Consider the following 18504-nt stretch of genomic DNA (forward strand, 5'->3'; position numbering starts at 1 on the left):
ACCAAAGTCAGTGTTTAATTCTTAGTGCTGCAGGGTGTACTTTCATCCTGAGGTGTAAATGACCTGTGTGCTCAGTTTTTAGTCAAGTAAGGCAGATTTCAGCTTGAGGCTGAAGTGAAAAATTAAGTCTTTGTTGCTGTAAATGTTTAAATGTTTATAGGCTTGCATGTATGTAAGGTTTTACTTCCTCATCAGATATCTACAGAACAGTTGGCACTATACAATTTCTTTCATAATTCATGTCAGATTCTTGGAAGCCTTTCTTTGCCAAAGCATTACTTAAATTCTCTGTTTAATAGGTAGCATGAAAAAATTTGTAACATTTGGGATACCTTGCTAGTGCCTGTTTGCTTTTGTCCCTTTGGCTGAAAAGTAGTTTTATTGCTATGTGAGGAATTAATAGCAGTTACCTGTAGCTAACTTCTCTTCAGTTTAAGCATCTGCATTCATTTATGCATGAAAAAAAGATAAAATCCAGTTGTGAATGTTTTATGGATACAAGGTAATTGTTCCTGGAGCGTTACTCCAAAGACATGAGGAAGACTAAGGGGGACAGGATCACAGATCTGATTTGCAAGTTTGTGTTGGCTTCATCATCTGTGTACTTAGATACATGTGTGTTATAGGTCAGATTTGATAGTTAATTTTTTGATAAATGAGTGGAAGAATAACACATAGAACATTTGCCTTTTTATTCTGCTGTAGACATCTCTCAACAGTTTTGTATTCCATTTTGCTTTCCTTATGTTGGGAAGTAAGTGATGAGGGGTGAGCTGCTCCTCACAATTTGTAGAGCAACGACCAGTTTGAGGAAGTTCAGCTCTGAAACTCGGTGTATATGAATTTTTTTGTATTTTTCCTTGAAAATTTTCAGAACCACAAAAAATATGTGGGTTGGTTGTGCTGATCTCACAATTTGAAAGGATAGGGTTGTTTGGTTTTTTTTTTCATCTTGTAGGCAATAGATAGTGCTGTTCAAAAAAAAGTGTTTCCAATTTACCAATAAATTCTATCATGTGTATTCACTGAGTTTGGATGATTTTTTAGTTTTTATTTTGTGATATCTTGGAAATGGATTTTTGTGAGGAACTATTTAATTGGCTTGGCACTTAGATTTTAGAGCAAATTGAGTTCAGTGGATTGTCAAATGAGCACTGTAGACCCTCAAAATTTGAAATTTATCACTGGGGTGTTGGGTGGACTGGTGAAGTGTGTGTGTAAATAAATCTATCAGTCTCTCCAAAAGTTGAAGTAGAGATACAAAGTAAGATTGATTACTTATGACTGTCCATCACAGACATGTGTACTTTGTCAAAAGCACAGTTTCTGTCTTTAGAATCCTTTTGTACACAAATCAGTGCATGTAGCTCAGGTTATAACAATATATGAGTGTATATAGCCTATTGTTTTACTTCATGCATGTAATTTAATGTTTCATGACTTCAAATGCTATGATGCACTGCATTCAAATCAGCTGAAGGCAGCAGCTGTGTGTAAGATCCTGTACAAACATGTGCTTCTGTGAGAATATGTAGCACAACCGCAAGTGTGCTCTAAAAGCTGAAATTTGAGTGTTGTGGTTTAACCTACATAAGCTCTGTTAGAGCTGAGATACAACAGGATGAGCCAGAAAATACAAAGAAAGAGTTGGCATTACTTTCTTGTGGGCTCATCACGAAAGTGGGAGCTGTAAACAACTCACATATTCTAACCTCCCCAGCAAATTGCTAGCAGTTTAAGTGTGGTGCTTTTTTCACTAATTGCTGTTTATATAATGGTAAATGTGAATTCAGAAGAACTTACTTGAGCTTGTATGGAAGTTTGTAGCTGTAAGTTATTTGATGCATACTACACTGTTTGTTATCATAAACATAATATCGAAAGACAGGGCTTCTACCTAATTTCTAATCTAGTTTTGTTTTATGTCCAAATTTCAAAAAGAACATTTCCTTCCCTTTTACATGTTGGTTTTTGGGTTTTTTTTAACAGAAGTAGGAAAGCTTTCTGATACTGCTTAAACTTACAAAATAGACCAGATAAGCATGGGTTTTTCCTTAGGATCTTTCACAGATGTTACCTTGGATTGTAGAAATTCTTACTGTATGTGAACAATTTCTTTCCTATGTATCAGATTAAAAGTTAATTTATATTTCTGTACAAAGGTATTGGTTTCAAAAATGTTGTTTTGTTTTTATCTTTTCAGAATTTAAAGTTTTGGTGATCCATCATGGGGAACCATGTAGGAAAACGAGAGCATAGCACTGAGAAGTCAGCCAAGGTGAGTGTAGAAAACTGAAGATAGAGGGCCACTTGGGAAATATGTATTCTGTGAAATACAGGGGATTTTTAGGACAGTAGTTGTTTACCAGATCACTGTTATCATTACTGTTTTGTAGTTGATACTGTAAAATGACCATGTTTTAAAGAGTGTCCTATGAGATGTGGCCAAATGAAGATTTTGTTGTGCTGGATTTAATGAGAGATTTGAATTCAGATCCACAGCTGATAAGATTCTCAGTCACGGTGGAAATGAATGAAAGAGACTTAGAAGCATGATATTGTAGAAGTTTTTTAAGAGTCAGTGAGCAGAGTTATGTTCTGTGTGTTGACAGTTTTTCATTTGGGCAATCGTTGGCTTTATCCGTAAGAAAGAAACTATGTAAAAATAGGTAAAATAAGGGGATTTTAAAGGAAAAGACTGTCAGTCCAAGGAGATACACAGCTTTAAAAATCTCCTCCCTAAGAGGAAAAAAAAAAAAGAAAACTGTCAACATGTTCATTAAAAGTTACTATTTGATTCCTAAGCATCTGCTGACACTGTTGTGTTTTCTACACATAATGCGGTGTTCTGTTTGCCTTGTGATAATATCTTGTTTATTTGTTTTTCTGTGTAGTACTGGAAGAGGTTTCACACATTTAAAACAGGACATCTTTCTATATATATATTTATGTGTAAAAAAAACCCCCACTGCTTGTTGCTAGCTATTGCTATCTTCCCTCCACACATCCTCATCCAAAAATAAGAGTTTACAGTCTAAGCCCACACTGTATAAAGCTATTGCCCTTTGCATTGGACATATGAGATAAACAGATAGTTCTGTACTTTTTCTGGAGGAATGTGGGTATTTTGCTTTGCTGTGGCAGATAAGCAGCTATCCCCAAAAAGTATACAAACTAGAACTCATACAGTTGTTAGTTCCTTGCCATCTCCTTTAGGAAAATACATAAGCACACTGGAAGGAATAGGGAGAAAGCAGCACGAAGAGAGGACAGCTGGCTACATATGGTTTTGTTTTGGGTTGCTGCAGTATTTTGCAAAACGCTTTTGTGGCCCAAAGTTGCAGTTTGAGTACAAACAATAGTATGAATCCCAAGTTGTTGTCTTGTGGTGACTGGTCTTGCAGACATGCCCTTTAGAAAACTCTGTTGTGCAGCAAAGTCAAATGCACCAAACAGATGCATTTAGCCAAATATTTTGATCCTTTCTGAGTAAGCATGTGAGATCCAGCAGGTGTGATACATTAAGTTTACAAAGCTTGATGGACTGTAGTGCGCCAAATACCCCCTGCTTTGGTCTTTGAGGATAAAATTTGGTTAGAAAAACACATTGTATCTTCTTTCCTGCTGTGGGATCACATGTGTTTGATGCATCTGGATGGCAGGAGGGTGAGTTGTGGGGCACATCTGGCTTCAAAAAGCTAAAAATTCTTCAAATTGTAACAGCCTGTGCAAGAGGTGCAAATTCTGTGGTGGTGAGCAAGAGTCAGGTGACCATGTCTGCAGTTGTTGTATAGGACAGATCAACAGAGAAACGGATTGCTGCAATTCTTTAAAATTCCTTCTTTTTCCTAATTAGTTCATGGAGAATACTTGATTCTGCAGTCAAAATAAAATCATTTACCAAAACTGTTTTGTGAAGCAGGAACTTACTACTGTAGTAATATCTTCTGTCCTTCACTCATCCTCCTAGAGAGTCAAAAAACCAAAACACCAAACCCCTAAACTTCCAAGTTGGTAGTGCTTGATCAAAATCTCCCTTTATGCACAGAAATGTGCATAATATCACTTTATCTAAAACAGCAGTCGTGCCACAAGAAATTATAAGGCCACATATTTAAAATCAGGAAATGTATGGTTAAGGCAGTACTATGGATTCCCTATAGTTAGTCATTCTTGATTCAGTTCTTTCAGGCAGCATTAAATTTCTTCGTGGTTGCATTAACCAAATGTCACAGTGTGCTTTGGTTTTTTTCTTCTTTTTTTGAAGTCAGAGTAGGTTTTTCTTTCGTTGTTCAATATTGCTGTAGATTAGAAGTGTTTTCCCACTGACCTTCTAGTGTGCTGTGGGAGACCTGCTGAAGGCCTACAGAGACTACAGTGGAAATGCTGAACTGCCTCTCCTCACTCATAGTAATAGAACTGAAATGAAAGAGGAGAACATCTCATCAAGGGTCTTCCTCAATTTCATTACTTTCACTCTCCAGGCTGTTTACTCTTAAGTCCTTTCCCAAAACTTTAGGACCAAAGAAAAACATAATTTTAGGCAGCTTCTTTGAACCTTTGAGGTCAGATTTGCAGCCACTGTAGTGCTCCTGGACTGGCAGACCATTTCTCCTCAGACCTGTTTTATGTGTAGTGACATTAAAGAGACTGTTGCCACCTGCAGCAATCACAATTCTTGGTTGTCCAGTAAATGTCCTTTAATCCAGCAATTACTGTGAGGTTTGTTTGGTGGTTTTTTGAGTAGACATCTAGCTTCACTTTACATTTAGGAAATTTGTGTATTTGAATTACAAAATTAGAAATGGACTTCTGGAAAGCAATTACTTTATGAAATGTCTAGGATGATGCTAAGAAGCTTTCAAATTAGGAAATTCGCAAAAGACATTAAGATGGCTTCCCATGCTGTGACACTTCTTTCAAAATATTGTTCTCCTCTTGATATATAAATATGGCAAGCTACAGTGATTATTTAATAAATAATGAGATACTGTGAAATTAAGTGAATGCTTTGAAAAATAATTGGTCTGTTTGACCTGAATAATATGGAGGAGTGTTTACAAAACCCTTCTGTTTTACTCACAGCAGTAACATACACCACCTCATTTCTGTGGGATATCTTTCCTGTATGTTTAATGGATCTGCATTTTTTAGAGTTTCGTAAGATACAAAAAAATTGCTCAATGAACCCAGCACTTTATTTTCTTTTTACTTTGATTGATACTAGACTCTGCATCTACCTAATGCATTAGTAGATGTTCTAAGTATTTATTTTGTTTACTTTCTTCTTAGCGTTAATACTTGGGTTTGAACTTGACATAAATAAATCTAACAACAATAACAAAAAGAATGGGCTGTGCAGAGTTTCTTGCCATGAGTTTCTTTAACTTCTCATAGACCTAAATGTAGATGAGTAGACAGTGAAGATTTTTCTGGTTTTTGTTCAGTTTTAGTTGGTCTGTGATAATTTGTCATCATTATGCTACAAAGTGCCACAATCTCTTTTGCAGTGACTAAAGCTGCCTGTGTTACAGCAGCACAGTTCTCTGCTACTCCTCATTAGAGAATTCTGCACAGCACATTATTACCATCCCAAAATCTTCGAACTTTCTTACCTGTGAAAACTGGCCCTTAATTTCATTGATTGTTCAGGAAGAGGGGTTTGGAAGGAAGGTTTCCAGCATTGTCCCACTTACTCCACAGCAACTACCAAAAGCACCTAGTCCAAGTAGCCTGGTTTCCATGGTCACATAGTACAGTGGGGAGCTGGAAACAAAGCTTGTGACCTATATGAAAGATCAAAACCCACTGCACTGCCATGTCAAGGGATTGCTCAAGAAATTTATCCAGGTCTGGGATGTGTTAGATTATTGGAAATGCTGGATTACCTACCTAGTTCCTGTCCTTTGTGTAATTGGGGTGTGCTGTAAATAAACGCCAAGGAATCAAACCCAATTGCCACTTCTGGTACCTAGGTCTGAAAAACCTTGGGAAATGTAATTGCAGGCAAAAACTGAAAACAGACATAGTGCTGATAAGGTCTTTAGTCTGCAATTTAATGTTTTATTTGAACTAAAAATAATCTGTTAATAATGACCAAGTCTTGCTGGATAGCGAACTTACGAAAAATCTTACCTTTAATTGCCCTGTGTTATGTACCTAGATTCTATAATGTGTTTTGAGGTGGTCGATTTGAGAACTTGAATAAAGTGACTGGTACTCAGTGTTTGAGTGTGGATACAAATATGCTGCTAGCAAGAATTTCTCTTGCTTCTTTCCAGTCCCGTGAGAGACTTTTCTCTCTCACGGAAGATATTAGCAGAGTTCTATAAACTATGAACACCTGCGACCTTGCAAACCTTTGTTTATGGTACAGTAGAAAAATATTTTGACAATGGATGTTTTAGGATTTTAGCCAATCACCCCAAGGGGTGGCTGATCCTTTGACCAATTAGACTATGAAGAAAAAAGGCTATAAAAGAGTTGTAAAATAAATCAATCTTGCTGCGCAATTCCTGCCTGCTGGATCTCTCTTCTCCTACCCTGTGGCATACTGTGACCTTTGAGGAGAGCTCAGCATAACTAGTTCAAGCTAAATTGCTTCAGTAAGCACGTATCAGTAAATCAGATGGGTTCTGTGCTGCTTTAGAGGAGATTCTATTTTCTCTCCTCTTTTTTCCCCCCCATTGCCTTGCTAATGTTCCGAAATCTGCACCCTGACTAAGGCTGCAGTCCGGTAACACTGGCAGGAAATTTTCTGTCTCTTCCTGGTGAGAGGGAGTTGAAATTCTTAACATGGCACATGATGGTAGTTGTACTGTTCACCTCATATATGCTCAATGATCTGCAAGCATAAAAGCTTTCACTACCTCTCCTGGCTTAGGCTGCTTACAGACCTGAGCTGTGTGTGTGGTTTTTGCCAGGTGCTTCCTCTTGGTATGCATCATAAGTTATCAAAAAAGGAAAAAACCAACAGATGAAATATTTTTTACTTGCTTAGTTAATTGCTCTGAAATGTTATTCTCATAAGATAAAAGTTTATTATTTTTTTCATACATGCAGTTTGAGAGATACATGACATACAGATTGTATGGATTTTGAAGTTCGGGGTATGCTTTTCTGTAAAAAGTAAACAAACAAAGTCGTATTACCATACAAAATTAATCATGAAGCCTTTTCACTTTTTTTTTCCCCTAGCAAAGTTGTATTGCACTGTTTCTATTTTCCAGTGTAATTTTTTTTCCTCAGAGTTTTACCTTTTTCTGTAAAGCAATAAAGAGTGCAGGAACTATTATGGTGTATTTGCAATTTGATGTATTGATTAAACCACTCCCCCTTGATCTTTTCTGACGGCAAGTGAAAAAGAGAAAAAAACTTCAAAATGTTGATAGCGCCAGTGCTTTCTGTGAGAGATTTGATGAGATTTTCACTAACCAGTTTTACAAGTTACATATGCACTGTAGAATCCTTATGACCAACTGGTGTCTGGTTAAGTTGGTGCCTGGTACAAGGAAGTGCTGCTTTTGGAAGAGGCAAATCTCCTTTAAGGATGTGAAGGGAAGTTCTGGGCAGTCAGGTTAAGCAATACCAGTTGAATTTGATAGATGCCTGTTTTCCTCAATTTCTACCACCAACCTAGCTTTGCCCTTGAGCAAATCCTCATGTGCTGGCTCTGTCTTCCTATTTCATTCTTAACCTTCGTGCTGTCTAACTGGATGGTTTGTTGGGACAGATGCAGTGTCATTCTGTATTAATAGTAGTGCTTGGAGACCTTGAGTGGAGCCTTCAGGCACTAATGTGCTTCTGCTGGTGAGGTGATACCACAGCAATACAGAAATGACTGTACTGTTTGAAACCTCTGAGAATGCCAAGCATGAAGTAGCTATGACATCTGTCCTCAAAAATTAACCTTAACACCGGCATTCAGTACGGTATCAGAAGTCTGTGTTAATGTTTCAATGGGCAAATAGCTTTACTATGAAGTTAAAAGGAACAACTTACGTGTCTAAATCAAAGTAATGTGTTTTAATACTTGACTGTTCATTAAACTCCTAGGGTGCTGAAATTAGTATAGTCAATTGTAGCTGCAGTAGTTAATCTTTCTCATGTCTGAAATATGGCAAGCTCATCGTAATTTTGTGTGGAACATAAATCGTCCCTGAATTGAAGCTGATACTCCTACACTTCCATGTTTCCCTTTGTTGCATGTGAAGGCTGCTGAAGGTACAGTGTTCTGCTGTGCAAGGAATGGGTGGAAAAGCTACAGGTGAGAGGCAAGCCTGGTGCAAGTGAGGAGCAAGTTCTGGTCCTGCTGCAGTGCCCACTGCTAATGTTTAAGGAGTTGCCTGAATTTTATAACCATGGCAATATATGACTAGATCTGTGTTCCAGTGAGAAAATGAGTGAACGTGTAGGCAATGGTTTCATAAAATAAATTGCAAGTGTGTTTTTCTGTTGTGCACACAGTGGCTAAGTACTGGTGCTTCTTGATTTGGGTCTTGAGCTGGTTAAGCGTGCATGGGTGTAAGAGGAAGAGGTGCAGTCGCTGTGGCTGGGGAGGAGGTAGGGTCTTAGGCTTTGTTCTCCCACCCTCAGCCTGCAGAACTCACTAAATGAGGGAAGTGCACTCTGTGCTTTTTAAAGTCTTGTGCTTTAGATGCCATGTTTTTGTGGTAGTTTTCTGCAGCTCCCTCCTTGTTAGCTTTGATGCAGAACTAGATAAATGTCCTGTCAAATGAGTTTAATGCCAGTGCCACTTAAATTAGCAAGGAGCTGGAAGAACAGGGGTGTAATGCAGTAGGCATTCTTTGTGAACTCTCTGTGAACTGTTCTAGCTGCTGAGATGACTTTTCTAGTAAATCAGCCCATACTTCTGCCTGAGAACATGTTGTTCAGTGTTTTGGCACCTTCATGTCATAAAAACGAAGGGAAAGTTGTTCGTATTTATAATTTTGAGGAAGCAGTAAGTGAGATGGCGATCGTGAAAGGGAGCAATATCTTCCTTCCTCACATAACCTTTTGTGCTTTTACTGTTGTGGCGGCCATGATCTGGGTGTGGCAGTAATGTTGTATCACCTGCTCTGAAACTGCGTGAGATGAAAATTCTAGTCTGTTACTTTGACCTTGGTTATATTTGAGAAGAGCTTAAAAAATCTTCTGCAGTAATGTGCTACCTTAAAATGCAGTTATATCTGTAAAATAAGTTGTGGTGAAATGTATTTCCCCTTTTAGAGAAATGGCCAAGCTTTACCTTTGGGTATCTGGTGACAAACCACAGGGGAATCTCCAGTGTCTGAGACAGCAACTGGCAAACCTGCCCCGTAGCACTTACTAAAGCATTAAACCCTGTAAAAAAGTGCGTTTTAAAGTTTGTTCTCATCTTCTTCTTCCTAGTGCTAACTCTGTTGTGTTTGGTGCTCCGGGGCAGCAGCTGTAAGGAAGAGTTCTGGCGCCATGTTTTATTTTAATTCTCAGTTTCCCACAGCTGTATTTCTGATAGTGTAACTGACCATGCAGATGGGGTAGTTGTAACACATGGTTTTACACTATGCATCAGTACAGAGTCAAAACACTGCTCACATCTGATGCTAAATATTCTGTCGTGAGAAAAGAGGGTTTCCACATTAAGCTGAGGTGAATTTTGCTCTCAATTGTAAATTCAGCAAGTGTGTAATGGACATCAGAAAGAAAAAGTTGTAGGGCTTTCCCATGCAAAGTATTGCTGACAGTAACTTCTTTTTGCACTTCAGAAGTTAAATTTCTTGAGTAATTGGAACTATTTGTACAGTGAATAAATTTAACTTGTCTGCAGCTACAGTTCAGAAATTGATTTTTCCACTTCGAGCAGAAATGTCATGGAATGCTTTTCCTTTTTATTTAACTTTTTCAGGCCGTCTGCTTTAAGTTGATGGAAATACTCTGGTAGCATTTGCTGGGGGGGAAAAAAAAGGTTTTTGTAAAAGGAAATAAAAAAACTTTTAAGCAGAATAATATGATGTTACTCTTGATTGCTGAGATAAGGTTCACTCTTAAAAACAATCTGATCTTTCAGCGCAGCATCCAGTGGATGTGGCCATAAAGATAGCAAAATTTGCATAGAGCTGAAAGCCACAAGATTGATACCAGTTACCTCGGAGCATTTGGGGGACTTCTGAGCATCAGTTGCAATCAAGAAGAGGCAATAATGGTGTGGGAGAAGCGCGGAAAACTGACATAATGGAAATCTTGCATTTTTGTCACAGTGCCACAGAGTGATGGTCAGGCTGGTCTGGCTGGACTTAGAATTGAAAGCTGATTTTAGGGAGGCCTGAGGGCACTCAGCTTGCTCGGAACTCTAGGCAGCTCAAAAAACATTGAAAAGACACAAGAGCCAGAAATCTTAGCAAGTCTTTTACCAATGAGTTATATCTTCAAATAGGCACTTATCAAAACATCACCATTTTTGGGTCCTCAGTTATACCTGTTCAGTATAAGAACTTCAGGAATGGATTCACTGATGGTGCAGACATTTTCAGATGAATTATGGAAATACCAGTACATTGGAGGCATTTTGATTCAAAAAAATAGAGACACTGATGTTGAAATCTGAATCATTTGGGGTTTTTCTAGTTTTGGTTTTGTGGTCATAGCTAACTTATCCGTCTAGCTCCTTCCTTTATCTTCCTTCTATTTCTTTCACACAGTTTCTTCCTGCATGCTACTGTCTGCCAGCACCTCTGATGCAGTCAAAATGCATTGCTTTGATTTTTCTGAGGTCTTAGAAATAATATTTAGTTGCTAACGGTGCTCAGGAACAATGAAGAGATGGCCAGCTAACAGGCAGTCTGATCAGGAAGGTGTGAACACCGTAGAAGAAAATAGAGAAAATTTGTACTTTCCTGACAACACATATCCACTGCAAAAATTACTTTCTCTTCAAGCCAGTTCTTTCTCTTCATGTTATAATATGACTTTCTACAACCTTCACAGCCTACCACAGTACATTGCTTTGCAAAGCAAACCAATAGTGCCATTGTCAGGATTTGAAAGCTGAAAATCAAAGTAATATTCTGGGGTTTTTTATGGCCAACTATCACTGTCACTTAAATACTGTTTTGGCATGAAATTGTTTTGGATTTTTGTATTTTCACCTTCTACCTGTTAAAGAATTTGTTTTATGCAGCAAATGCAAGAACTTCTGTGTGTTCCTTGGGGAGAAAAGTGGCTAGAATTTGTCCGTGTGAAGTGGAACTGTGCAAAAATTTCAAATCCCACTTCTGTTTCTTTCATGCATGTCTATGTAAGCATGCACAGGTCTGTACTGAAAAAAGTACAAGTGTAGGTTTAAAAAATATTTTTATATAAATGCAAGTGTATATTCAAGTATTGATGCTCTGCTTCTGCCCCTGTATGGCTGCAGATGTGCTTGCTGTATTAGTCTCAAAAGGCAGGACTGGTAGCCTTTCACCCTGGGGAGTCTGACTATTCATTCTGATCTTCCCTGTGAACTACAGACTAAATGTTTTCTCAGTGTGGTTAAAGCCAATGAAACTTGCCTCATGGTGCACAGCGATAAAGCCTGAGTAATCAGTACTTTTTTTTTCTTGTCTGAAATTCCAGACCATTCTGGGGTTTTGAGACTTGGAAGATGAAAGATTGGTGCATGTGAGACTCAGAATGTCAAGTCAGTGCCTGTAACAGTTGAGAAATATTTATATATCATAAAATACATTGAATATATTTCAATACTTACTATATATAGATTTAAAATTAAATATTTTTAATATATTCAACAAATATATAGTACTAGTATAAATAAATATATCTTCATGTTTTAGAAGAGGCTTCAGACCTCATAGTAGGTGAGACCCACTGCACAAAGTAACAACTGTTTTGTCTTTGGTACGCTACTGCACAGAAGACTGTTTGGGATGTGTGTTTGGGATGATTGACATTACTTTTGGAGCTTGGTCACATGAGATGAGATTCTAGGTCAAGGCTGTGCATAACGTTATATATTTGTGCTGAAATAAGTAACTTGTCATGTGCTGCAGGATACTTGCAGATAGATACTTGCTGAGAGGAGGTCTTCTATGTTGTGGTGCTAATTTCCATCAAAATCAAATCTGTGTTAGGAGAAGACCTATGTTATATATTTTTTTTGAGAGAATCTGAACCACTGTCATCTATTACATTCAGATTGGCTTAAATGAAGCATATTTGTTTGTAGGTGCTGACAATGTGTCCTGAACATTCAGTGTTAGGATTCTTGCAGATTCATTTACTTGAAAAATTAATTTTAATGTTGGTATTTTGTTTCTACAATGCAATATTAAAAAAAAAAAAAATCTTTAAAAAAGTAGGTGAAATACCTAATAAAAATTAAGCTTTTACTCCTTTTCCTCTTGTTTTGACTTAAGTGTTTTGTGTTCTACTTTCCTGAAGTCTTCTCAGGAAGGGAAGGGATAGAACTCCATTCAGGAATCTCTTCAATATACCTTTTCTGTCTGTTGCCTTCTCTTCCTTTCCAGTGGCATCTTATCTGTTGTTTTTTTATTTTTTTATTATTATTATATTATGCTGTGCTATATAGCCTTTATAAGGATTGCTAAAATGATATAAAAATGAAAGTTTTATGGAGCCTGAGGGAAAGGAGGCCACAAGATCCCTGTCATTGGATGTGTTCAGTTGGGATGGGGAGCTCTGGGTTCTAATACCTTCTCAACAGATTGTACAGGTGACTGGCCAGTGACTTCAAGTACAAAGAATACCGAGTGGAGCAAGGGATATTTCTGCCTTTGACAAGGGATGCTGAGATCTTCCAGGCAACAGATTTTGCTCTGGGATTTTGCAGAGTTCATAATGCCATAGCATAATGTAGTTAATACTGTCATAATATAATACTGTACTTCAGCTGTTGAATCACCTAATTATGGGAGAATAAAAGGTTTATGGGATTTTGGAAGCCCGTAGGGCTCGACACATAGACTTTGTATCAACTAAATTGGGTGTCTTTGATAATTTCTGATTATGTCTCCTGCTGCTGTATGTAAGAACAGGAGAGACCCTCTGAACATGTCTTGAATGTAGCCCCCGAGGGAGCTGGCTCCACCAGGAGCAGGGGCCCTTGGCTTCCATCCCAGCTTTGAGATCTGGTCTCAGCAGATGACAGGTTGTTCTGGATTTTGCCCCATGGGCTTGCTTTAACCAATTAGACTGCAAACCGTGGGCTGGTGGAACAGGTGCAGAGCTGCTGTCTTTGTGCAGGAGCCAGATGGCCAGTTAATTGTCCCAGTCGCTGAGTAAGACTTGGCCGAGTCTCCTGCTCAGTTCTCAATTCTGCTGCTGCGCTGCCAAGCTGGGTCTTGTGGCTTTAAGAAATTGGGAACTTCAGAGACAACTCTGAGCATCTGGACTTCTCTTAGTCATGATGTAATGTTATTAGTTTCAAGCCTCAAAATGGTTCATAGCCTAATGTTGTTTTCTTAAAAGAAAAAAGTTGCTTGATGCTTTCCTGGAGTAAAGATTTCTGATCTGAGCTGGGATATCTTGCTTGTTACAATGTTATTAAGATCAAGGTGACAGAAAAAAAGCTTTAAGTAGGAACCCGTATTTCAAAGGATTGATTCTCTGGGATTTTGCTAGGAGGAACTCTTGTTGAGTTACCTCTTACGAGGACATTAGCTGAGGGGAGGAATTTTGAGGGGAGGAATATTTTGGTTTCCTAAAGTTTTTAATATCCTGTTTTAGAATAACTGTTTTTCATTGTTAGGAAGAAGTAAGAAATCATTATGTGGATGCTGTACTTAAGGGGAAGTGCTAGGCTTTAGGGCTTGTAAACTTGCTAAAAGAATTGCCAATTAAGTGTGTTTGCTTATCTATATGCTTATACTTATTTGCTTGGTTTAATAACTGCAAATATAGTTTACCTGTAACCTCTTCATATGAATATGAAGTTATATGAAGTTATATGTAACTCAGTCTGTTGCTTTCTGTCAAGATAATCCACTTTTATTACAGTAAATCATTTTAGAAGATAAAACTGTGGGGTGTTAGAGGCAAAGGGTAGGCCTAAGCAGATTAATGATGATATGTTATTTGCTATGGTAGGGAATTGAATTAAAAAGATGTCTAGGTATTTACAGCAGGCCACCACTTTTGTTCAGTGCTAAAAAGGCAATCTCTGGGTCTAAAGTGATTATGAAGTTCCATGTTGATTCAAACTACTTGAGTTAGACTGTCAGTCAAATCACAAGTAGCTTATATATGGAAAGAATCAAATATATAGGTTAATAAAGTACAGCTATTTAAGTTTTTGTATTTAGAGTTGATGGATTCTAATCTGCACTTATTTTAAGATTTTTTTTCATCCATCATGCTCCACCTGTTTTGTTCGGTCCTGGATCTGATTCACACAGCTTTTTTTAGTATTGTTTTGGCTGTGGCTCTGGCAGTACCAATTCTACCCAGAAGTTACATAGCCTATGGGTTATACTACCTCTAGGGGAGGAGGTGAAGAGCTTTGCGTGGTCTGTTGTCCTTATGTCTGAAGTCTCCATTGCACAGCATATGAATAATACCAGAAAGTCTGCCCAAGTCTACCTGTTCCTTTTTTATGATGAAATACCAGCAAGAGAAGGGCAGTGGAAATAGCTTCTTGTTTACACACAGGTTTCTCTCCAGTTATATTCTCTGCCTAGAGAAGCAGCTGACAGTAGTTGGTGCAACTTTGTTTTACAGTTGCCCACATGACTCCTTTAATTCCTGCCTGCCTATAGAATTGAGGCATGGATTTTAGCCTTCACAAAACATACGCAGTGATGTAAAATTCTATTTATGTGCAGGGGGTTACTAAGTAACAGTTGCTGAGGGAAATGCAGTCTTTAACTCTGTGACGTCTGTGCACTTAAAATTGCCAGCCAAGTAGTGCATTAACATAGATTTTGCTCATTAATGTAATGGGATTTGCTGTGGGCAGTGTGAGAAAAACCTTGGAAAAACAACAGTGTAGTTCAAGGAGTTGTAGTCTCTGCAGCCTGACCTTGTGGACAGGAGGTGAAACCCAGTTTTTGCCCTTCTACCTCATTGTCTCCATACCATAATTAAGGACCCTGATATATTTCACAGAATCACAGAATATCCTGAGTTGGAAGGCACCCACCAAGTCCAACTCGTGGCCCTGCACAGGACATGCCCAAGAATATCACACCATGTGCCTGAAAGTGTTGTCCAGACATTTCTTAACTCTCTCAGGCTTGGTTTGTCCAGTGCCTAGCCACCTACCTTGGTGAAGAACCTTCTCCTAATACCCAGCCTAAACCTCTCCTGACACAACTTCAGGCCATTCTCTTGGGTCCTGTCACTGATCAACAGAGAGAAGAGATCAGTGTCTGCTTCCTTTGCCAGCTTTCAGTCAACTAGGACCTTTCTAGATTCCCAAGACAGTTGAAGAATCATTGTGGGAGGTCTCACGGTGACATCAGGCAGCTCCTTGAGTATCCTGGCATGAATCCCATCAGGCTCCATAAACTTGAAGGGATCCAGCTGAAGAAGCAAGTCCCCCACAGGTTCAGGTTGGCTGGGAGTTTATAATTCTCACAGTCATGGTCCTTCAGTTCAGGACTCTGGAGGTTCTGTTTTAAATATTTGTGTGTATTTTTGTGTATTTTAATATTTGCTTGATATTTTTGTGTGTATTTGTATTTATATCTGCCTAGACATAAAAAGGATTCCATGTGTAACCAGTTTGTTTTGCATGTGTACCTTCCTTCAGGGGGAGGAAAGTTGAGGGTCAAACAAAAAGAGTTGGGGATAGATTGGGTGTTGATAATACAAGGAGAAATTTCCCTTGAGCTGTGTCTCAAGTGTGTCTCTTCTATTAACTCTTTGCTTCTAATTTTGCGTGGTCTATCAAAGGATTTGTTTTTTCTAAGGATTATTTTCAGGAAATGTTACTTGGGAAAGGTCATGTGTGTAGCCTTGAAAATGAGCTTTTGTATTGAAAAAGATTCTACTTAAGTGATCAACCTTTCCTTTAAATCACACCTAATATGACCTAGCAGTAGGGCTTTTCATCGAAGACCTTCATATGCTGATAAAGATGATTTGTTGAACTTTTATGAAGTCCTACAGCTTTTAACTCATTTCTCTATTACCAGGCTCCTTTCCGTCTGAAAATACATGGAGGATAGGGAGAAGTGTGCATGTATGTAAATAATTATTGCACTGGGAAGGTAACATGAGCTTATTAGGCTGTGTGATTTACTCACTGTGGCTTATGGAGATCTTAATATCAGTGAGGTTCTTATGTTAGTGATACCATTATGTCAGAGTACCTAAAAGATGGGCAAAAATATTTTTTTTATAATGAAGTACTATCACAGTCCTTTTATAAAAGTGCCATAAATATCTATCAGGCATATCTAGTCATTATTTTCTTGGATTTTTATGATGTTTTAGCTGAATCCAAGGATGTTATTTGTTTATCAGTGAGAAATGAATTATGGCCTGGAGTTGATCTTAAGTTATTTATCTGGGCTCTTCAGTAACTGGCATTGCCACTGTCGTGTGAATAGTATCGTAATTTGTCAACTGTGCAAAATTTCTTGGTTTATTCGCTTATGACAATTGTTTTTTTAGTTTATTTTCTTGTTCTTCCTATGAAAATTTAAAAATACCCCAGCAAACCAAGAAAAAACCAAACCTAGTGATACCATCTCTGTCAAAGTGTGTGTTGATTTCTCTTCCTGGCATTGTACAGTCTCTTCACATTTTCGATGGGGTATAATTCTCAAGTACTGTCTGACTTCATTTTTTGCCCATGTTTGAGAGAGTGTAGTATCTGAGGGTTTCTGTAGTCTTTCATACAGTTCACTCATTTTAGTTTTGAGCCCAGAAACCCTTCCCTCTGGAGAGAAATTGGTCCTGAATTCTTCATTGTTCAGTCAAGCTCCTGTTTTTCTGTAACTCTTTGTCATCAGCTGTTCAAGTGGTTTGAAACTGATGTTTTAGCCACAGCTTTTCTCTTAGGAAGCAGTCCTTGCTGGTGGGAGTACTGACTCTGAGCAAAGTATCTTTGGAGTCTATAGAAGAAGCAAAGGAGAACAAGGGGAGAAAAATTGTCACACAATTTACATAGCTATTCTTCCAAAGCCTCTTCTTGTTGCTCGATAGGGACTCATGTGTTTCTTTTCTCTCATATGGCCAGGTTCAGGAGAACTGGAGTTAAACCTATTTGCCAGTAGCTCCTGGCTTTGCCATGTACTTCAGGAGCTGCTCATCAGTTCCAAACACCTGTAATGCAACCATTTATAGTTACTTAACTAGAATGGATGCAAAAAATAAATGGAACCTTTTCTGCAAAGTGACTTTCAGGCCATTTGGCCCCTGCTGATCCTAGTGAATGGATGTAACCCATTTCAGCTGCAGAGTTTTGCATGTGCCTTTATTGGACTTCATGAGATCCTTGTCTGTTTACTTCTGTAGCCTGTCAAGGTCCCTCTGAAGAGAGCCTCTGTGTAGTGACCAGTCCCCCACTTTATTATATCCTGGGTTTTTAATAAAGACATTAAATGATACTGGCCTGAGTGTTGATCCCTGGGGGATGCTGCTGCTGACTGACTGACAGCTGGACTCTGTGCCGTTGATTGCTGTCCTCTGAGCATGGTGGTCCAACCAGTTACCCACCCCTTGTATTCCACCTACCCAGACTTTATCTTCTTGGTTTGACTCGAAGGATGGAGTGGGAGGCTGTGTCATAGGCCATGCTAAAGTCAGGGGATATGATGTCATACTTTTTCCCTCCTCCCCAAAACCAGTCATTTCATCACAGGAGACTATCAGGGGGTTAGTCAGATACCATTTGCCCTTGATAAATTCAAGCAGGCTGTTCCCACACACCTTCTATCCATGGAGAAAAATTACTGTTAAAACTGTTATGTCATCTGCCTTTAATAAAAAAGAGAAGAACAGCTAAGCATTTGAAATGCTGTGTATAAAGTATATGTCTCATTTTACCAATGCGTTATCACCCCTTCGGTGTTAACGCAGAGGTTTCTGTTGAGTACAGAATGTACCTACCTTTGACAGTCTTCTGTCCTTCACTGAAGTGTTGCACTTTTGAATTATTGGGAAAAAAAAAAATACTGAGGCCTTCTTCTTTCAGGACAAATCCACATAAAAGAGAAAAGAGGTGTGAAATGCACTTCCTAGTTGTATGATGATCCTTGATTTCTTGAAACCTTTCTAGAAAGATGGACCATTGTCACGTATTTACAAAGTCTTGACAGATTGATAGCAGCCTCTATATTGTAACAGTACAGAGTTCATGTTGAGCGGTCGCAGAAGAAATGGCGATGCTGTCTGGCTGAGCTGTCAGTTGGGTTTTTGTTTGATTGATTGATTGTTGTTGCCTTGGGTTTGGTGGGGATTTTTTCAGTTTTTGGTTTTGGGGTTTTTTTTTGTTTATTTGTTTTTTTGGTTTTTTTTTTTTTTGTTTTTGTTTTTTTTTTTTTTTGTTAAATAGCT

The 18504-nt window shown here is 38.4% G+C and overlaps 1 protein-coding gene across 6 annotated transcripts in view; it reads left to right on the top strand.

Moving 5' to 3' along the window:
- Nucleotides 1-18504, top strand: part of MBP (myelin basic protein) — a 113568-nt gene that overhangs the window by 27049 nt on the left and 68015 nt on the right. For all 6 annotated transcript variants that reach the window (XM_082302777.1, XM_082302774.1, XM_082302773.1 and 3 more), the window contains exon 2: nucleotides 2204-2278. In XM_082302777.1, coding sequence (XP_082158903.1) covers nucleotides 2228-2278 — 51 coding nt within the window. In that variant the 5' untranslated portion in view covers nucleotides 2204-2227. The remainder of the gene's footprint in view (nucleotides 1-2203; nucleotides 2279-18504) is intronic.

Source organism: Coloeus monedula (genome assembly GCF_965178545.1).
Source record: "Coloeus monedula genome assembly, chromosome: 1".
NCBI lineage: Eukaryota > Metazoa > Chordata > Aves > Passeriformes > Corvidae > Coloeus > Coloeus monedula.